Raw genomic sequence first — 22,565 nt, forward strand, 5'->3', positions numbered from 1 at the left:
ATTCAATCAGCTGAATTTAATCCAAATCCATTGAAGACTTTTAAAGGAGAAGAGAGAGAACTTTCACTCCTTCTTTAACCAGCCACCCTCTCCTAGGGAGTTCATCCAAGACCTTCATCGGTGGGCCAGCTCACTGCCTGCCCTATGGAATTTGGACTTATGCATCCTTCCTACAGAATTTGGACTCATGCATCTCCACAGTTGTGTGACTTTCATAAAATCTCATATTTACAGATATCTCCTGTTGGTTCTGTTTCCTTAGAGACCCTAAGTAATACATGATCTTTTTTATTTCTTCAGGATCTGTGGTAATGATCCCCCTCACATTTCTGATTTATTTGCATCTTCTCTCTTGTTGACTTTGTCAGCCTTGTTAAGGGTTTGCCAATCTTGTTGATCATCTGAAACAACCACCTTTTGGTTTTATCGATTCTCTCTATTGTTTTTGTTCTCCAATTCATTTATTTCTGCTTTAATCTTTATTTCTCTTCTTCTTGTTTTAGGGGTAGTTTGCTGCTTTTTTTCTAGTTTCTTCAGTTCGTCAGTTACGCCTTTGGTTTTTAGCTTGTTCCTTCTTTTTAATATAAGCATTTAGAGCTGTAAATTTCCCTCTCAGCATCACCTTCACTGCATCCCAAAAGTTGTGAAATGTATTCTTGTTTTCATTCATCTCCCAATATTTACTAATTTCTCTTGCAATTTCTTCCTTGAGCCACTGATCGTTTAAGAGTGTGTTGTTTAACCTCCATGTTTGTGGAAGTTCTGGTTCTTTGGTGTTTATTGATTTTCAACTTCATGCCATTGTGATCAGAGAATGTGCTTTGAATAATTTCAATCTTTTTAAAATTATTAAGACCTGTTTTGTGCCCCGAGTGCCTAGTTTTTAAGATGCTAGGGATACACACACACACACACACACACACACACACACACACACAAAACCTCTTTGATTTCAAGATGCTATAGCGGGTCCTCCCCTCACAGCCTACCCTACCCACCTCCAGTCCCTTCCCACATGCACATAGAGGGAATGATCTCTTCTATAGTAAAAGTTTTCACAGAAGTCACCTCTTCATTTAAAAATGAAAAAAAGTTGGAGAAGGCCATTATGGGGCAGGAAGGGGGCTCCTGGCCAAGGAGACATTTTTATAGCAACCATCTTCTGGAACAGCCAAGGGATGTCCTGATTCCGATTAGGATGCATCATGTAAGTGCTGCGGCAGCTAAAACAACATAAACACAGGAGTCCACGTTCTCGGAGATGTCCTCCCCCCAGAAAGACCCGGGGATGGGGGTACATTATTTCAAGCAAGGACTCCTGGGGAACAAGACGCTGGGGAAGCCAGCAGGCGTGAAGAATCCCTTCTCTGGGCCTTAGTCCGCATATCGAAGAGGTTGCCCAAGTGCTTGTTAATCAAGGGACACCCCGATTCCGTGGAATCCCCATGCTCATCTCTACTCTAATTCTGGCCTAGGAGTTAGAGGGCTTCCGATGCCCCACGAGGAGCAAGACAGGGATTCGGAGGGCCCGGAATGCAAAACTTCCCAGGACGCAAGACGCAGTCCCTTCCGTGAATCGCCTGGAAGAAAAACTCACAGCCAGAGCCTAACATCCAACATCGCAGCAAGACACCACCACAGCGATCCCGCCGAGTCCAGGCCCCGCCTTCCCCGGGCTATCTTGCGCAGGCGCAATCGCTCCTCGCCCCGCCTCTATGCGCATGCTCTGCTCGACCGCGGTGCTCCGGGCCGGCGGCGGCGGCGGCAGAAGCGGCCGCGGCGAAGGAAGTTTCCGCTTTGCATTCCACCCCGGTAGCAGCTTCGCAGCCGCGGACAGCTTCCTCCCGGCGTTCTCCCGGCTTCGCTGCTGCCGCCTGCCAGCCCGACCGGATCATGGGCTTCCCCAAGGGGCCGGAGGGCCGGGGTCTCCCGGAGGTAAGGACATGTCGGGGTTCCCAGGAGAGGGCTGAGCCCCCAGGGGCGATGGACAGAGGGGGACCCTGGGCTGCCTTTGGGGGCGCCCCTCCCCCTTCCTCAGGTGTCTCCGCCGCTGGGGAACACCAGCCCTGTCAGCGCGGGCGAGGGGGTGAGGTGGGTGGGGACAAACTTCAGTCGTTCCCCGGTCTCCTGGGGCGGAGGTGGCCTTTCCAGCCAGACACCTGCCCTGGCGCAGCCGGTGGTCCCGCGGGGCTCGGGAATCCCACCTCTCCGCTCTCCCGGGCAGTTTCCCCTCACCCCCCAGTGCCGTAAGGCTGGCCCCGAAAGCTGAGAGTGCTGCGCCGTGGAGGTCACGGGACGCGCGCGCTGGGATGGTCCTGCCCCGGTTGTGCGAAAGGTGGGGACCTTCTGGCGCCGAGCCGCCGCCTCTGTGGGGTTCAGGGGCCCCTGGACCAGCCCCATCCGCCTTGGTGTCGGGAGAGAATGCCACCCTGCATTTACCGCCACCCCCCACGGCCCCGGGCGGCGGGAGGAAGTTAGGAAACTGTGCGCGCCCCGGGTTTGTGTCCCGCGGGGTCAGTGCACCGCGGCCTTGGTGGCGACGCGCTCTTCAGTGGGACTGTGCAGCTGGGGACCCAGCGCCCAGTGGAAACGGCGCCACCTCTCCGGAACATAACTGGCGCCTTTCCAAGGCGGGTGGGGTGGTGTTATTAATTCCTTACTGGGTTCCTGGGAGAGGATAATCAATGGTTTGCGGATTTCCACGTTGATTGCGAGCAAAGGAAAAGCGCATTACCTTCTGGCTGCAAATATCACTTAGTTTAATTGGTTGCATCCGTCTTCCTTCTCAGTTAATTGACTCAGAAGCCAGGCTAGTTTACTAGATTCTTGAGAGAAATGGAAACCAGGCTGCACCTCCACTCCTCTTTCAAGGCTCTGAAGCAGGCTTTGGGTAGGGGGACTCGTTTCTTCATACCCTGAGCGGGCCCTTCACACTTACATGCGTGTGGCTGAATTTGCTTTTCTGTGCCCCTCCCAAATGCTCAGTTCGTTCATCTCATATGTTCTGGGTGCAGAAGCTGGAGAAATAGTGATGGGAGGACAGACACGTCTGTTAGCCTGTGCTTTCAGAATGCAAGTCCCGTTTGTTGTTTCCTTAAGAAAACCTCACATGTATAATGTCGTGGAAACAACTGTTTTTGATGAAACCTTACAGCCGGTTGCCTTGATGGGATCTGGGATTGTGAGGAGCGATCCATACTGTGATATCTGAAGTTTTCTTTTTGCCACTTGTTTATTCTAGGCCCTCATGAAGTTTTTGCCTGGCCTTTTGCTGTAGATTCCTGCCTAGTCACCTGGGTTCTACCTTCCCACAGCGCTATCAGTTGGGTCTTTCTGAAATAAAAAGCAACCTGCTCCTGTATGTCCCTTTGTTTTAACTATTCATGCCAGGAGGATGGGTGTGATATGTCATGTTCTCTCAGAGCCTGGCAAAGGCACTTGGGGTGAATAAAGTCAAATTATTATTATGTAGTTAAAAAAAAACCAGTACATGCAAATATGGATAATCTGTGTCATTAGTCTAGTTAATTAATTAAATTCAATTTTTTTTAACCCTCTACTGTATGTACGTGAAATATAGAAAGCTAGATTTGGCTCTGCCTTCTAGCTTACATGAACTGCAGTAGGGGACAATTGAAAATTTACAGTGCTTGGTTTAAGGGTTCACAGTCATTGGTTTTTATCAGAATTTTAGTTTTAACACTTGGATATATTAACTGGCCTGGTGGGTTTTTTATGGCTTTAAAAGAGGTTTTTCTTTAATTCCCTGCATATTAACCAGTGGCCCTTTTTCATTTTGTTTCATTGTTAATCTGCAAAGTGAATTTGAAGTCTTACTAACTCTCTCCACTCATTGTTTTCTGCCAAAAGTTATTTCACAAGTTATATTGCAAAAGTGAACTTCATTCTGGGAGTGAGTAGATGAGAAGCGTGGGCTTTTACATACCATGGGGTGGCTAGCAGGTATTCCTAAGTATGAGTTTCAGGCAGGGATGATGCTCTGTGAGGTATTGTTGTCTGCCTCTTCTTGAAGTGTTTCCATGGTAAACAATGGTTAAACAGATGAAGGGCTCCTGTTTTGCATCCAGGAGTGTTAAGAAATAAATAGATCACACACCCCCCCCCTTCTCTATGTTTGTGAACCATATCTGCTTTTTATGTTATCTTTTCTTTGAGTCTCTCCACAAGTAGATATTTCTCAACCTTCCTAGATCTTTTACGGAAGGAAGAGAAGGTATGAATAATTAATATTACTTTCTTTATTTCTTTATGTCCACTAGGAACTAGAGATTGCTAACCTTCAGAACCTTTAGTAGGCTGGGCCAGGGCCATTCAAGAGAGAGAGAGGGAAGTAAAATAGCATTGGCTCAAGACTGTTCTCCCCCTTCCCCCATCACAAAGGATTATCAGTCACTTCAGTAATTCCATGTTGAGCTATATGTTAATATGTATGCTCCCTGTCTTAGCAATTTGTGCCTCAAAATAAACTTGCCTTTCTATTATCAGTGTCATCAACATGAAACGTTTTGTTAATCTATGGCTTGCTTAGATATTTTGTGTAATGAATTGAGAGCATCATTCCATATATAAGTGCATCCTTTGAACCTAATGCCATTTGGGTGCAGAGGAGTAAACGGGGGTATAATATTTGGGTCCTCTCCTAAACCAACTAACAGTCCAGTTGTAAAGCCAGACGTGTACATAATACCAGACATGCCACTCAGAAGAGGTGGATGCTTAACTGTGTGAATGGCATGGACTATAAATAAAATAGAAATGCAGAGGAATGACTGTTTCAGGATGGCACTGAATAGCAGCTAGAATTCAAAGGTGGTTTCTGGATGGATAGAGAATAGCAGGAAAAGGGGAGCAGTGTGAATAATGAAGAAATGGGAATGGGCATTGCTTGTCTGGGTTGGGCATAGCCATGTCTGGATTATTTGGTGTGGGGTGGAGGGAAAATAAAGGATGAAGCTGAAAAGTTAAATTGGAGCCAGAGAACCGAATGTCAAACTAAGGCATGTGGAATTTATCATGTAAACAGTGTATGATGCATTGAAGGTAAAGAATGGGGCATGAACTAAAGAGGGATAATGTGAAAGCTGTGATTTAGGAAGGAGTGAGCAAGACAAATTAATAGAGAAGAAAGATTGAGAGGCAATTGCAATATCCCTGGCATGAAATATGAATAAAAGGAAAGGGAGGATAAATGTTTGATGCATAGTAAATGAAGAATTAACCGGCATTGTTGGGTGAGGAAGTAGTCAGAGGTAGATATGAGGTGTTATTTTATAGAGAGAGGTTGTTTCTGATTTTCTGCAATAATGGAAGGGAGAAAAGGCACAGTTGATGGAAATAAGTAGATGCAGAAGTTACCAGTATATTTAAATGGTAAATAAACACCTGGAGTAAAAGGAGGATATAAATTAAAAATTTTAAATCAAATCCCAATTTAAATAAGTTAGATGATTTCACTATTTAAGGCTGTCCTATTTGGCATTCATCACCCTTTAATATATCTGGGTTGAAAACCTTCCTTATATTTGCTTTGGAGATCAGAAAGAGAAATGCAGAGGAAGATACATATGTAAATTCCTTTCTTTGTTCTTGCCCCTCTTGTCAGTAACATTTTGCACCAGGGTGGGTACAAAACTAAATATTAACAAAACAATGAAAATCCTTGTTCCTGTCTGTAAGGAGTTTATCATCTAGTGGAGCAGCCTGTGGAGTAAACCATATGTTAGAGAGGGAGGTCATGTGCTCTCATCTTCTCTCTTCCTGATTCTTCAGCACCTGATGAATAGTCTGTACTACCTGTGTGTGTCTTCTCCCTCTACCTGTGATGACTTGCATCTCTTTGAGGACGGGACCCTGTTTTTTGTGACTCAGGTAGCACTGTGTCCACATGTTTCTGCATGAATGCTTGCTGGATTTCTGGGAATGGAATCAGATGCAGGGATACAGCCCTGTCGCCTGCGCTTTAGCAATGAGATCATGGCATTGGGTTATATCTGGTGTTCCTTTTACCAGTCAAATTTTTAACTTTTATTTTAGGTGGAAACAAGAGAAGATGAAGAACAAAATGTCAAGTTGGCTGAAATTCTGGAGCTTTTAGTTGCAGCTGGGTATTTCAGGGCAAGAATCAAGGGCTTGTCACCTTTTGACAAGGTAAGAGGAAACCTTTCTAACTATTAGGCTTTTTTTTGTCAGGATTACATTTGCCATGAGAGGGAAGGGAAAGAGAGATTATATTTTTAACTTTTTATATTCCAGTATTTCCATTTTTCCCTAATTCAGATTCATTATAGAAGTGTTCAGATTTCCTATTAAGAAAAAACAAATGGGCATCTGACAAAAGCTGCACCGTTTCTTGATAAAAGCAAGCAGGAAACTAGGAATAGAAGGAAGCTTGCTTAATGTGATAAAGGACATATATGAAAAACCACAGTTAACATCATACTCAATGGTAAAAGACTGAAAACTTGCCTCCTAAGGTCAGGAACAAAGGGGTGGCCGCTTTCACCTCTGCTATTCAGCATTGACTAGAAGGTCTGGCCAGAGCAATTGGGCAAGAAAAAGAAATAAAAGGCATCCAAATTAGGAAGGAAGAAGTAAAACTCTATTTGCAGATGATATGGTCCTATATATAGAAAATACCAAACCATCCACAAAAAAGCCACTAGAGCTAACAAAGGAATTCCTCAGAGTTGCAGGGTATAAGAGCAACATACAAAAATCGGTTGAATTTCTATTCAGCGGCAATCAACAATCTGAAAAGAAAATCAAGAAAACAATTCCATTTGCAATAGCATCTAAAAGAATAAAATATCTAGAAATAAATTGAACCAAAGATGTGAAAGTTGTGTACAGTGAAACCTACGAAACATTGCTGAAGGAAATTAAAGGCCTAAATAAATGGAAAGACATCTTGTGTTCACGGATTATAAAACTTAATACTGCTAAAATGTCAGTACTTTCCAAAGCGAGTGACAGATTCAGTATAATCCTGATGAAAATTCCAGCGGCCTTTTTTGCAGAAATGGAAAAGTCAGCCCTCAAGTTCATATAGTATTTATTGCAAGGGTCCCCAGATAGCCAAAACAATCTTGAAAAAGGAGATTTGGAGGACTGGCACTTCTTGATTTCAGAACTTACTACCAAGTGAAAGTAATCAAATAGTATGGTACTGGCATAAAGATAGCTATTTAGACCAACAGAATAAAACTGAGAGTCCAGAAATAAGCCCTCAAGACTATGGCCAATTGATTTTCAGCAAGAGTACAGATCCATTAAATGGGAAAAGAATAGTCTTTCCAACAAATGGTGCTGGAAAATGTGGATATCCACATGCAAAGGAGTGAAAATGGTCCCTACCTCACACTATATAAAAAAATTAACTCAAAGTGGATCAATGAAGTAAATAAGAGTGCTATGATCATACAAGTCTTAGGAAATTCATAGGGGAAATCTTCTTGACCTTGTATTTGACAATGAATTCTTACATGTGACACCAAAAGCGTGAGCAACAAAAACATAGATGAATTGGACTTCACAAAAGTTAAAAACTTTTGTACATCAAAGGACATTATCAAGAAAGTGAAAAGACAGTGTATAGAATGGAAAAATTAGTTGCAAATCATACATTTGGTTTAATATACAAAATATATGAAGAATTCCTACAATGCAAGATCAAAAAATACAACCCAATTAAATAATGAGCAAAGATTTTGAATAGATATTTTCAAAAGATAGACAGATGGCCAATACACATGAAAAGATGATCAACGTCATTAGCCATTAAGGTATGCAAATCAAAATCATAATGAGATACCACTTCACACCTACTAGGATGACTTATCAAAAAATTGGAATTTAAGTGTTGACGAAGATGTAGAGAAATTGGAACCTTCATACGCTCTTCATACACTTATATGCTTACTTGACATGGGATTGTAAAATGTTGCAGCCTCTGTGGAAAGTGGTTTGGCATTTCCTCAGAAAGTTACACATAGAATTGCCATATGACCTCGCAATTCCACTTCTAACTATATACCCAAAAGAATTGAAAGCAAGAATTCAAACAGATTCTTGTACACCAGTGTTCATAGCAGTATTATTCATAACAGCCAAAAGGTGGAAACAACCTAAGTGTCCATCAACAGATGGATGGGTAAACAAATAGGTATACATAAAATGAAATATTATTCTGCCAGAAAAAGAAGTGAAGTTCTGATTCATGCTGCAACATGGATGAACCTTGAAAACATTACATGAAGTGAAATAAGCCAAACACAAAAGAACGACTATTGTATGATTCCACTTATACGAAGTTTCTGGAGTAAGCAAATACATAGAGGCAGAAAGTAGATTGCAGGTTACCAGGGGCAGCAGTGTGGCGGTGGTGGTGGGGTGTGTGGAATGGCAAGTTATTGCTTAATGGGTGTAGAGTTTTTGTTTCAGGTGATGAAACATTTTGGTAATGAATGGTGGTGATGGTAGCATAACATTGTAAATGTGATTAACGAATTGGATTATACACTTGAAATGGTGTCACAGTTAAATGGTTAGAATGGTAAATATTATGTTATATATGTTACTTTAATACACGAGTAGATACGTACTGAAGTCTTTTTCTGTGCACAAAGAGTTAGGAAATGCAAAGAAGCAATGATATACTTCCCCATTTCAAGGAACTTACAGTTTGGATGGGGAGATAAAGTTCATGTAAAATAAATTAATCTGTGTTAATAACAAGCTATCCCAGGTCATCATGCTCAGAGATAATTGCCACATATTCTATGTCTGGCCAGACAGCTCTGAGTTTGGAGGAGGGAGAAGTCACTGCGGGATAAAGTCTTTTAATTCAGCAGGGCCTTGAACAATTATGCATAAGGTGATGAGGGCACAGAGATAAGACAAGGACCCTGCCTTCGTAGAGCCCCACTTCTATGGAGTAAGGAAGAGAGACAAATAAACCAACGAGCATAGAATATCTAGCTGGACTCGGTGAGTGCCACTGTAGAGCTGTGCACTGAAGTGAGGCATCCTCCCAGAAAGGCAGACTGGGAAATCTTCCTGGTGGAAACAAGTGGAGTGCTTCCTCGGTCCCGGTCCAGCTGTGCACAGCAGACTTCCCATGGATTGTTTTCTGAGGCATGTGTCTACCCATACCTCACCGCTGAAACTCTGGTTAGTTAGGTCTGAGCTGGGGCCCTGAATCTGTTTTATCAGGCATTTCATGTGTATCTAAAACAACCAGGGATACGATCCACTGCTGTTTTTCTACTATCAAGCTGTGTCTGAAAAGGATCTTATTTCAAAATGGCTTTTTAGCCTTAGTTTCATTTGTATCTCAAAGATATCCTGTGACATAAGTAGAGCAGGGTAGATGAAAAAAAATATGTTTGAAAATTAAGGAATAAGCCACAAAATTCCAGCCTTGCTGCCCTTGTGTCTCAGAATTCCTCTGGAATCTGGCACTTGCCTGAAATTGGGTCAAGACTTCTCATAGCTGAGAATTAATGTTCTGTCCCTTTCACTATAAAGAGGATCCATGAATGACATGGACATTTAATAGTAATACTTAGGGACTGTGGGGAATCATGTGTTTAATGCATGTATGTGAGGGGAGAGAAGAAAAAGAATATGAAATACCATGATATAGTTAGGTTCTGGGTCAGCCAGACCTGAGCTGGAACAGTTCCTTGCCTCTGACAGCCGTGTAATCATGGACAAAAGGTGCCAAACTTCTTGTCTTCATCTGTAAAAAGGGGATAAAGATTTCTACCTCTTAATATCCCTGTGAGGGTCAAATGTGAAATACCTGGTGCATTGGATGTTCAGCATAAATGTCACTTCAGTTGTTTTTTCCTCTGACTTTGCCTTCCTTCACTTATCTTAGCATAGTACTGTGCATATAGGCAATTCTGAATAAACAGATACTTATTTCTGGACTGCTTTTTATAAAGTGATTGTTTAGATTTGCATTGTCCAGTAAAGTTATGACTAGCCGCATGTAGCTATTTAAATGAATAAAAACTGGATTAATTTAAAAGTCAGTTTCTTGGTCACACTAGCCACATTTCAAGTACTCAGTAGCTGCACATGGCTCGTAGCCACGGTATTGAACAGTGTGGGTACAGAACATTTCCATCACTGCAGAAGGTTTTATTGGACAGTGCTAGTTTAGCTACATTGTAGTTGATGGAGTTAGGGGGACACATGGCCACTCTAAAGCTCTATAATCTTGTATGTTTACTGAGTCTGTAAGAACTATTTTCTACCTCCTACTTCTTCCCCTCTCCCAGAACTAGAAAGTGAAAATTAGTGTTTTCTTTGTGTCTTGCAGGTGGTGGGAGGAATGACTTGGTGCATCACCACTTGCAACTTTGATGTGGACGTTGATTTGCTCTTTCAGGAAAACTCTACAATAGGTCAAAAAATGTAAGTTATTGGAGTTTTCCACAGAAGAGCCTAAAGAGGGAGAAGGGAGCTAACTTTTGAGTGTCTGCTATGTGCCAGAAGTTGTGCTAGGTACTTTACATATTTTATTTTAATTTTTATGACAACAGGTATTATCCTTGTTTTACCAACAATGAAACCGAAGTGGAAAGAGACCAAGGTCACATAGCTGGAGAATAAGAATGATTTGATGATTGGGCTGTTTTTAACATATATTCTTCATCAGAATTTCTAGTGGCAATTAGTTTGTTTCTTTCCAAAGACAGCTAATTTGGATAAACATTGACTATGGGGAGGAAAGGAGAATTTTTTTCCTCTCCATTGCTCCTGTGTAAGGCAGAGCCTCATTAACCCACCTTTGAAAAAAGGCTGTGTGGGCTCCCTGCTAGAGAGCTCAGCTGGGGGTACCCTGCCCAGTCTTCCCTAGCTCACCAAGGGCTCGGTGATGCCATTAGTCTGTTTGGAATACCCAGTTTGGCCCCCAGCCCTGCCAGTGGCGGCTGTGTGACTCTGTGCAAGCCACTCCTTTCTTGGGTCTCAGTTTCTTTACCTGTAACGAGGAATGTGTGATTTCAGATCTCTCTGATTCTGTGACTTATTTTACTTATTTTTTTTATGCATTACCCCCCTCCCAACAAAAATACTTCAAAGGATTAAAAATAGGTTATAATTATGTATACAAAGCAGTAAGATAACCACTTACAAAATGACAGAGAAAGGAAGCAAATGGAAAACAGGTGGGAACAAAAGGCATTATTATGGGTTGGGGCAACCACAAAGGTGTTGGCCCCAGAAGGCTTTGTTTTCCTAAAGGTGAGCCACGGATTTGGTGCTAAGATTTTTGGCAGCCAGAGAAAAGAGAAATCCATGGTCAGTTACCCCATTCATAGTTTCCATGCAGTGGAAGAAAAACTGGTTCCTGAGAATCTCGGATATTCTTAACACCAAGACCAAAGGCCATCTCTTGAGGCCTCTTGTTAAAGAGAACTTTGATTAACACAGGGACACTGTGCTCCACTGTGCCCAGGTGCGAATAGCAGAGCTCAACATCCATGACACGGGGCCCTATGGGTCTATAGCATCTTATTAAAACAACCTTTAGTCCTTCGGGAGGCAATGCAAGAGTCCAGCTGTGTGGCTCTCTGATGGTCCAGCTAGATCCAGAAATAGATTTGTTATTGTTTTTTGTTTTTATTCTGTAGGTTTTAAATACACGAAAGTTAAAAATAATTCAAATCCTACCGAAGGGAACAAAAGTCTCTTCTTCTTCCTGTCCTACACCCCAGTTTTATTCCCTAGAAAGAACAGGCTTTAGATTATTCAGAGTGGTCAACTCTGTGTTTCCAGTTACGCATGTACTTCTGTTTCATTAAAGGCTAGTGAGAATAGGAAATTAGCTCACCTGTGGTACTTGCTACATTTCCTTCATCAGCCCTCTTCCAGTCTTTTAATTATTATCCCTTTTTCTAATGATCACTTTTGTGCTTTTAACCTACTTAAGCTCTGTTTCTTGATCCATTTGTACAAGATTGTTTTTCCTGTTTCTCCTGGTTCCTATGAAGGGCAAACATTTTAGTATATCTATTTTTCCTGTGTAACACAGTGAATCTTGTGGTGGACAATGACTGTGATTGACAGTACAAATAAAAAAAGTTCTTTCATGAGCAAGAACGAATGTGTGTCACTATTACAAGGAGTTGACAGGAGAGTTGTATATGGGAAAAAATGCAACTCTTGCAGCTATATGCAGCTATATATAGCAGTAATATTTTAACATTCTTTCGTCAGTAGTAGCAAAGGTACCACACCGATGCTGGGAGTCAGTAAAAGTAGGGGGTGGGGAGAAGGGGTATAGGATGTCTTAGATTTTTGTTTTCTTTCTTTTTTTTTTTTTTGAGTAATGAAAATGTTCTATAATTGATTGTGGTGATGAATACACAACTTTGTGATGACATTGGGCCATTGATTATATACTTTGAATGGATTGTATGGTGTGTGAATGTATCTCCTACATTAAAAAAACTTACAATGACATACCATTTCACATCACTAGAATGGCTCCTATTTCAAAAACAGCATATTAGAAGTGTGGAGAGGATGTGGAGAAATAGGAACACTCATTCATTGCTGGTGAGAATGTAAAATGGTGTAGCCAGTGTGGAAGGCAGTTTGGCATTTCCTCAGAAAGCAAGGTATGGAATTACCATATGACTTGGCAATCCCACTACTGGTATATACTCAAAAGCAATGAAAAGAGGGACTCCAGTAGATATCTGCATACCAGTGTTCACAGTGGTGTTATTCACAGTTGCCAAAAAATAGAAGCAACCCAAGTGTCCGTCAACTGATAACTGATAAGTAAAATGTGTTATATATATCAGATGGAAAATTATACAGCTGTGGAATGTCCATCCATTTATATAGGTCTTCTTTGATTTCTTTTAGCGATGTTTTATAGTTTTCTGAAGATAGGTCCTTTACATCCTAGATTAACTTTATTCCTAGATGTTTGATTTTTTTAGTACGTATTATAAATGGAATATTTTTCTCAGTTTCCTCCTTGGATAGCTCGTTAGTAGCATATAGAAACACTACTGATTTTTGTGTGTTGATCTTGTACCCCACCATTTTGCTGAGCTCGTTTATTAGCTCTAGTGTCTTAGTTGTAGACTTTTCAGGACTTCCTACATATAGGATCATGTCATCTGCAAAAAGTGAAAGTTTTACTTCTTCCTATACAATTTGGATGCCTTTTATTTTATTTCTGTTGAATAACAGTGGTGACTGTGGGCAACCTTGTCTTGTTCCAGATCTTAGAGGGAAACTTTCAGTCTTTCACCATTGAGTATGATCTTAGTTGTGGGTTTTTCTTATATACCCGTAATCATGTTGAAGAAGCTTCCTTCCATCTCCATCTTTCAAAGTGTTTTTACCAAGAAAGGATGCTAGATTTTGTCAAGTACCTTTCCTGCATCAATTGACATGATCATGCGTTTTTTCCTCTTTGATTTCTTAACATGGTGTTTCTTAACATTAACATTAATTGATTTTCTTGTGTTGAACCACCCTTGCATGCCTGGAATAAAACACACTTGATCATGGTATATAATTCTTTTGATGTGTTGTTGAATTCAATTTGCAAGTTTTGTTTTGTTTTGTTTTGTTTTGGCGCATCTTTGCATCTATGTTCATTACAGTGATTGGTCTCTAATTTTCTTATAGTGTCTTTATCTGGCTTTGGTATTAGGGTGATGTTGGCTCCATAGGATGAGTTAGGCAGTATTCCCTTTCACCATTGAGTATGATCTTAGTTGTGGGTTTTTCTTATATACCCTTAATCGTGTTGAGGAAGTGTTCCCTTCTCTTCAATTTTTTGGAAGAGTTTGAGCAGGAATGGTATTAATTCTTGGATTGCTTGATAAAACTTGCCTGTGAAGCCATCCATTGATTTTTTGTTGTTGTTGGTAGGTTTTTGCTGACTGACTGAATCTCTTTACCTGTGATTGGTTTGTTGAGGTCTTCTGTTTCTTCTCAAGTTAGCATAGGTTGTTCGTATGTTTGTAGGAAGTTGTCCACTTCATCTAATTTGTCTGGCTTGTTGTCATACAGTTGTTCGTAATATCCTCTTATGATCCTTTTTATTTCTGTGGAGTCACTAGTGAGGTCCCCTTTCTCACTTCTGAATTTATTTATTTGCACCTTTTCTCTTTTTTTCTTTGTCAGTCTAGCTAAGGGTTTGTCAATTTTATTTATCTTCTCAGAGAACCAACTATTAGCTTTGTTTATTCTCTCTACTGTTTCTTAATTCTTAAATTTCATTTATTTCTGCTCTAATCTTTGTTATTCCTTTCCTTCTGCTTGCTTTGGAATTCATTTTCTGTTCTTTCTCTAGTTTCTCCAGATGTTTAGTTAGGTCTTGGATTTTAGCTATTTCTTCCTTTTTAATGTAGGCTTTTGGGGCTATAAATTTCCCTCTAAGCACTGCCTTTCCTGCATCCCGTAAGTTTTGATATGTTTTGAATTTGTTTAAATTCTCTTACGATATTTACTGATTTCTATTGCAGTTTCTTTGACCCACTGATTGTTTAAGACTGTGTTGTTTAACTTTCATATATTTGTGAATTTTCCAGTTCTCCACTTGCTATTAATTTCCAGCTTCATTCCATTATGATAAGAGAAAGTGCTTTGTGTAATTTCAGTCTTTTCAAATTTATTAAGACCTGTTTTGTGCCCCAGGATGTGGTCTATCCTGAAGAATGATCCATGAGCACTTGAGAAGAATGTATATCCTGCTGTTTGGGGGTGTAATGCACTGTATATGTCTGTTAGGCCTAGTTCGCTGATCATATTATTGAGGTTCTTTTTTTCCTTATAGATTGTCTTTTTATATGTTCTGTCTATTGAAGGAGAGTAGTGTGTTGAAGTCTCCCACTATTATTGTAGAGCTATCTATTACTGCCTTCAATTTTGCCACTGTTTGCCCCATGGACTTTGGTGTACCATAATTAGGTGCATAAGTAATTATGATTATTATTTATTCTTGGTGCATTGCCCCTTTTATTAATATATAATGTCCTTCTTTGTCTCTTATACCATTTCTACATTTAAAGTCTATTTTGTCTGATATTAGCATGGCTGCCTCAGCTTTTTTTGGTTACTGCCTGTCTGGAATATGTTTTTCAGTCCTTCACTTTCAACCTATTTGTATCTTTGGGTCTAAGATGAATCTCTTGTAAAAGGCACATAGATGGATCATATATTTTTTTTAAATCCATTCTGCCAATCTGTATTTTTTGATTGAGGAATTTAATCCATTGACATTGTGTTATTTCTGTAAAAGCAGTACTTACGTTAACTGTTTTATCATTTGGCTTTTGTTTGTCAGATCTGTTTTTTTCTCTCCTTTTATCCTTTTATTTATCTTTGCTGATAATCTTCTTTTCTGTACTCTCCTTTAAGCCTCTCTCTCCTGTCTTTACAGCCAGCAGAACTCCCTTCAGTGCTTTTTTGTAGGGCAGGTCTTTTGTTAATGAACTGTTTCAACTTCTGTTTAATCTATGAATATTTTAAAGTCTCCCTCATTTTTGAAGGATAGTTTTTCTGGATAAAGATTTCTTGGCTGGCAATGTTTCTCTTTCAGTATTTTAAATATATTGTAACACTGCCTTCTTGCCTCCATGGTTTCTGATGAGAAATCAGCACTTAGCCTATTTAGCTTCCCTTGTATGTGGTGAATTGCTTTTCTCTTGCTGCTTTCAGAATTCTCTCTTCTTCTTTGGCATTTGACAGTCTGATTGATATGTGTCTTGGAATGGGTCTGTTTGGATTTATTCTGTTTGGAGGACATTGGGCTTCTTTGATTTGCATATTTATGTCTTTTATAAGGGATGGGGAATTTTCAGTTGTTATTTCCTCAAATATTGCTCCTGGCCCTTTTCCCTTCTTTTTCCTTCTGGGGCACCCATAATGCATATGCTTGTGTGCTTCATGCTGTCAATCATTTCCCTGAGGCCCTGCTCAAAATTTCCCATTCTTTTCTCCATCTTTTGTTCTTTTGTCTGTTTGAATTCAAATGAACTGTCTTCTAGCTTGCTGATCCTTTCTTCTGCCTTTTCAAATCTGCTGTTGTGTGTGTCTAGTGTATTTTTAATTTTAACTATAGTGTCTTTCATTTCCATAAGATCTGTTATTTTCTATGCATTCTTTCAAATTCTTCTTTATGGTTTTCTAGTGTCTTCTTACTATCCATTATCTCTTTAGTCAGCTCCCTGAATTTGTGTAGGAGGTTTGTTTAAACATCTTTGATTTGTTGTTCCAAACTCTGTGTCTTCTCCGATTTTTTAATTTGTTCCTTTGACTGGAACATATCTTCCTATGTTTTAGTATGTCTTATGATTTTTTTCTGATTTCTGGGCATTTGATAACTTGATGGGTTTATTCTGTGGGTCGGTTTCTCTCTCTTGCCTAGGACTTTGTGTTGATTGGGTTTGTAATGAGGCACTTCTTTGATAGTTGGATTGTCAGTATTTCCCAGTCAAAGCATGGCCAGGTATCCATGCAGGGGACATAGACCAGATCCTGGGAGAGGATCTGAAAGACTCTGAAAAACCCTTGCACTTTCTGGCCTGCCCAGCAGATGGCACTCTTCAGCTACCTATTCCCCTCAGCCATGTGAAGGCAGGCTTTGATATCTTTTTTGCCAGATCCACGTCAAGCAGTCAAAACAAGAGGGCCCAACAGCATCTGACTAGGAGGAGCTGAAACTGTGGGATCCCGTGTTCTCACTTTGCCGGCCGATATCTGGCTCGTATTGGGCTGTTTCCCCCTCTGTACTTGGAGTGGAGGTCTCCCATGGACATCCCAGTCTGCAGCAAGAATTGGGCCTCCTGCTGCTGCTTTCCTCGAGGGTAGGGAATGGGCATCAGGAGCTATGGAGGGAATTACTTGCAGTCTCTGATCATGGTTTCTCAGTCTCTTTGTCCTGCACTTCTGTTGGTATTGTACTTATCTCGCTGGTCCCTGGAATCCCAAAGAGTCGATTCGGACAGTTTCTGCCTGGCTACCCACTGCTTTTGGATGAAAAGTAGGTTCTGCCATCCCCTCCCTAATCCTACATTCTGGAAGTGCCTCCTAGGGGCCCTTTTGTGTGCAGCACTCCTCAGTGGCTTGTGTTCTGCTCTGAGTCTCTGGACATGGGGACCTGTCTCACTGCTGTGAGAGGCTTTCTAGTCTGTGACCCCAGGGGTAGGTGGGAGGGGTCCTGGCCGCTGCCTGGGGGCACCTCCCGAGCTGGTGGGACTGAGTGAAGGGGAGGGAGGGGAGAGGAATGGTCAGTAAAGTATGCACATTTCCTACCTGGTATTTTTCTGTTTTTTTCAATTCAGCATTTGTAGAGTCCGTCTCCAGTCTATACCTTCCTCCAGAGTGCTAAGCAAGTGAGATTTGTCCTTATATTCACTGAATCTCTGGAGATGGTTTTTCAGGGGATGGCTTACATCACCATGTTGATGACATCACCTCTGATTTTTAAAAATAGCTTCTTTCTAACCAGCTTCTTAATCAGACTATTTACTAACACGAATTCACTGTCTTCTTGAGGACACTCTTCTTTGAAGCCTCTGATGTTCTGTTCCAATTTAAGCTAATTCCTTTCTAGACCTGTGGTACCCTGATTTGCTAGTTTTTTCTGTTGCTAGTTTGACTGTTTCTTGGATTCTATGTGTCCCTTCTTCTGAAATTTCTTTTAAGCTGTGCAGTGGGTCTGAGGCCATTTTCACCTTGGTGTCCTTGGGGAATATGACACACTCCCATCAGTGACAGTTCCCACTGTAAGTGCTGTTGGGGGAGGGAAGGAGGCAGCACATGTAGTTTGCAAAAGCTCCTTTGATGACTCAACACATTTCTCCTTCCCCTGGGGAAGCTCCCACTGAACTCAACAGGTATTGGAACATTGTGTTTTTTATACCATTTCTCAATCCCTTATCTATATTTCTGAAATCTAAAAAAATACCATAAGTGTCTTTTTTTTTTTTTTTCCAACTTTGGGTACAAAACTTATTTGGAAGCAAAACGTGACCTGAACTGATGTGAGGCTGTTTATAGTCTTTATTGATCCCACTTATTGAATATTCATAAGTTTTGCTGTAAAAATATTAATTTCTTTGATTATAGGGTGCTGTTCCAGATTCCATGGGCATCCTACATAGTATGTAGTATATATGCCTTAGATATACTAAGGTACTAACATCTACAAAATTCTAACTTCTGAAACGCATGTGGCCCCTGAGGGTCGTGACAAGGGATTGAGAATGTATTGTGTTCTCTGGGAAGTGCTTGATGTGTGGCCGTGAGGTGCACCTCCATGAGCTGCAGTCATGGGCAAAGCTGGGGGCAAGGTTATCCCTGACAAGGACCCCCAGACTCAGTGTACCAGTTAGTCAGCTCTGTTTTCTGAAGGAGAAATGTCATAGCTACGGGACACTGAATTATCCAGCTGTCTTCTGCTTGGTTTGGAGTGTGTTCTGCATTTGGAGACCCTCCCCACAGAGTTTCTGGTTAGGTGCAGTTTAGTATCAATCCTGCCAAGTTTGCAGTTCCCCAGTGTAGCCCACTGACGTGGTGGATGGGCCAGGCAGCTCTCTCTCTGAGGGGCTCTCTTGCCCGCTGATGGCATGAATATCTTTCAGGCTGTCTTTTTCTAGATGCCCAGTTGGGCCCTTGTCCTCCTTCGATCCTTCTTTCCTGAGGCTTCCATGGACTTCTAACCCAGCCTGTCCTAAAGCCCCATTACCACAGGGTCCTGTGCACAGAGGTCCATAAGTTAGATTTTAGGCTTCTGAGTTCATTTCTATAGTAAATTAACCAGGCTCCTGTACTCAGAACACTTGTACATACATCTTATCTCATTATTTAACCTTGACAATAACATTTGAATGGGCAGGATAGGGAGTATCCTTCATTTTATGATGGGGTATTGGGCCAGAGAGATAGGGTGACTTGACAAAAGTCCCAGAGCTGGTGGTGGAGCTGGAGCTTATACCCAGTTTAATTCACTCTCTTTCAAACTGTTTGCAGTGAAAGAGGAAACACAAACATTGAACACTCTTAAAAACTAAAGGGAGGAAACTAGTGATCTTTAATGGCAGGTGGTCACATTAGAATGTTAGGCTAGGAAACCTGCCTGGTGATATGTGCAGTTGTAACTGTCCCTGATTTTTAGAAAGTCAAAGGATCCAGGCTGAGCTCTGGGAAGAAGCAGAATGGAAGTTTCTGCAAGAAGTCTTCCTGGCTTTCTTCCCCTCTCCCAGCCTGCTTGTGTCTTCCCCCACCCCTACTAATCTCCCCACCCCCTGGCAGTGTTAATACCTTCAACTGCTTCCAAGCTGCTGAGACTGCTCAGACTTGGTGGTAATTTCAGGGAAGCAGGTTTCAGAGGGCCATAAATCCGGAGATGACATGGGATGTCCTTTTCTAGGGGCCTTTATGAGCTGGATGGGTAGGAAGTCTCTCTGAGGAGGCAGGAGTTCAAGACTGGTGGGTTTTGGGGGGTCCGGCATCTTGTTTTTAACATTCTGAATAGTTCTAGACAATCAGTATCCCTATGCAGACCAATAAACCTGGACCCCACTAGAGGGAGCTTTCTTCCTGCTGAACCAAAATGTAGCTAAGAGGAAAGGTGTCTGGGAATCACATGTCTCATGTAGACAGATGGTTAAGACCTGTGCTGATCAAGGATGCAAAGTGAGGGTTGGCCTTCATCTTTGTTTGGGGAGCAGGGCCAATTAAACATTTCACTTTTCCTCTCACAAGTTTCAAAAGAATTTAAGAAACAAGGCATGGGAGTCTGATGGAGATCAAGATAAAAAATGAAGCTTATCAGAGAGGGAGCCTCAGATAGGTTGTAAAATGGGTTTACTAATACTTCTCTACCACCCTGTCGCATTCCAGCCCCAGGCAGTGCTGAACAGCTGCAGGCTTCTCCAGTGGGCAGGCCATGCTTCTCATGGCAGAGAAAGTGCATGTCCCCAAGTGGGCTGCTCAGAACGGGGGGGCCGCAGGAGTCCCGGGACAGTGTCCTTCTTCCTCTTTGACCTTTGGGATAACTCACACACACCCCCTTCTATGGGAGAGGAGGTGCAGGGAGGAAGAGGCAGGAAGTGTTCTTCCCCAGCTTCCCTCCTGGAGATGGATGTTTGAGTGGAGTGAGCGTTCCCCTCTCCCTCTTGTTTGCTCTAACATTTGGACTTGACATTTGATCCTTTGTTCAGTGGGGATGTGATTATATCCCTCAGTAGTTTTAACCATGGTCCCACATTATGAAGCTACTTTCTGGATACCAAACACTGCTTCTTAGCTTGTTTTTTGGGGACCATTCCGTGGGGGACTGTTTAGCTTTTGCCTCTCGGTCACTTAAATCCTAAAAGACTTAGGAGATGAAATGCACTAAGGGATGAAGGGTAAGACAGTGCCACTTGTCACCCAGGCCTAGGTTAGATGTTTGTTTGAACGGTGTCTACCTCCTTGGTGGTATTAGTCAGCTCCATACAGATAAAGGTGGACAAATGAACAAGGAACACTTTTGGTAGACCCAAACCTTGTTGAATTCCCCCTCTCATCATTAGAGATTTCTCAAGATAAACTCTAGAGGAGTATATTAGAACATTCAAAAGCTAAGGCAAGGAGTCCCCACCCTATTCAAAATGGTGGATGCTTCAGGGCTCCGTCTTCCTGTAGAAGCTTTGAACAACCAGCAAGATCTGACAGAAAATCTTTCTAAAAGCTGCAGAAAATAGTTAAAAGATTGCAGTAATAGGGTGAGCACCAAATCAAGAAAAAGTCTACTTAAAAGTAGCTTCCTGACTATCCCCTTCCCCACCCCTCACTGGCTCAGTGTGAAGCTGGCCTGTGCTCCCAGCATGGATCCCAGGTCCCAGTTTTTGAGGGAGCAGAGTAAGTTTCATGCACATTCTCAGAGCATATATGCCTGGCCCAGTCTATCTGGTGGTGGCCTGATGGACTCACTGTCCCAGAACTTGCAACCTGAGTAGAAGGCAGCTCACAGAGCCCTCCTACAGAACACTGTGGAAGAGCAGTCAAGTTGTATTGCCTGGAGCAAGGGATTGCTGGCTATAGGACATACAGTGCAGTGCCTGGACCATGAGGAAACTGTTTCCTAGGGAAGAGGGGGCATTCCTTTTTGTGTAAATGGGAAATTCCTAGAGCCGCATATGTATGGCCAAGACAAAGAAGTATGCACAGAAAGGATCAGGGAGGCCCCTAAACTTTGGCCTGGAGCTATTCCCCAAACTCATTGTGTGGGTAAGTTGTACAGTCAGCCAACAAAGACTGGAGACAATGTCTTCTCCTCCTCCTCCTCTTCCTCCTCCTCCTCCTCTTCCTCCTCTTCCTCCTCTTCTCCTCCTCCTCCTCTTCTTACCTCTTCCTCCTTTGATAGCTCCTGGCATTCAGGGAAATCTCTGTCATAACCCTAGCTGAAATATAAACTTGATGAACAGATGCCTCAGAGTCTAAATTCCGGCCGTAACACACTAAAATATCAAAATATCCAGGTTTTAACAAAAGATTTCAAAACATACAAAGAAACAGGAAGTGATGGCCCAGGCAAAGGAGAAGATCAAAACATTAGAAATCATCAATGAGGAGGATCAGACCTGGGACATAATAGACAAAGACTTTTAAAAAATGGTCCTAAATATGCTCAAAGACCTAAAGGTATATGTGGACAAAAAACTAAAGAAAATCAGGAATATGATAAATGAACCCAAAGATAATATCAGTAGAGAGATGGAAATTTTGAAAGGGAACCAAACAGAGCTGAAAAGCACAGTAACAGAAATTAAAAATTCCCTAGAGGGATTCACCAGCAGATTGGAGCTGGCAGAGCAAAGAATCAGTGAACCTGAAGATAAGACAGCTGAAATTATTCAGTCTGAGGAGCAGAAGGAAGAAAGAATGAATAAAAATGAACGGAGCCTGAGGAACCTGTGGGGCACCTTCAAGCTTACCAATATATGCATTGTAGGAGTCCCAGAAGGGGAAGACAGAGAGAAAGGGGCAGAGAGTATATTCAAAGATATAATGGCTGAAAACTTTCCATATTTAATGAAAGACATGGATATACACATCCAGGTTGTTCAAGAAATTCCAAGCAGAATGAACTTAAATAGACCCATACCACACCATATTATAATCAAACTGATAAATGCCAAAGTTAAAGAATTCTGAAAACTGCAAGAGAGAAGCTATGCATCACATACTAGGGAGCCCCAATGAGATTAAGTGCCAGTTTCTCATTGGAAACCCTGGAGGCAAGAAGGCTGTGGGAGGACATAAAGTGCTGAGTGCAAAAAACTGCCAACCAAGAATTCTGTATCTGACAAAACTATCTTTCAAAAATGAGGGAGGAATTAAGACATTCCCAGATAAATAAAAGCTTAGGGACTTGGTCACCACTAGACTGGCCCTATAACAAATGCTAAAGGGAGTTCTGCAGGTTAAAAGGAAAGAACATTAGACAATGAACTAAAGTCACATGAAGAAATAAAGATTTCTGGTCAAGACAATGACGTGGGTAAATATAAATA

General features: G+C 41.7%; 1 protein-coding gene and 1 long non-coding RNA gene across 4 annotated transcripts in view; one reads left to right on the forward strand and one right to left on the reverse strand.

Moving 5' to 3' along the window:
- The window catches only part of LOC119544295, a 42,058-nt gene extending 40,391 nt beyond the window's left edge, over positions 1–1,667 (reverse strand). Inside the window, exon 1 of the long non-coding RNA XR_005218813.1 lies at positions 1,598–1,667. This is a non-coding gene — a long non-coding RNA (uncharacterized LOC119544295). The remainder of the gene's footprint in view (positions 1–1,597) is intronic.
- Positions 1,668–1,743: 76 nt separating this feature from the next.
- The window catches only part of CCDC93 (coiled-coil domain containing 93), a 136,291-nt gene continuing 115,469 nt past the window's right edge, over positions 1,744–22,565 (forward strand). For 2 of the 3 annotated variants that reach the window (XR_005218914.1, XM_037850246.1), the window contains exons 1-3: positions 1,744–1,935; positions 6,055–6,168; positions 10,349–10,443. Coding sequence is in view for 1 of the 3 variants with exons in the window: in XM_037850246.1 (XP_037706174.1) it covers positions 1,894–1,935; positions 6,055–6,168; positions 10,349–10,443 (251 nt within the window). In the remaining 2 variants the exon portion in view is untranslated. The remainder of the gene's footprint in view (positions 1,936–6,054; positions 6,169–10,348; positions 10,444–22,565) is intronic. The other variant, XR_005218913.1, reaches the window with a different exon arrangement.

The sequence above is a fragment of the Choloepus didactylus genome, chromosome 9 (genome assembly GCF_015220235.1).
Source record: "Choloepus didactylus isolate mChoDid1 chromosome 9, mChoDid1.pri, whole genome shotgun sequence".
NCBI classification, from domain to species: domain Eukaryota; kingdom Metazoa; phylum Chordata; class Mammalia; order Pilosa; family Megalonychidae; genus Choloepus; species Choloepus didactylus.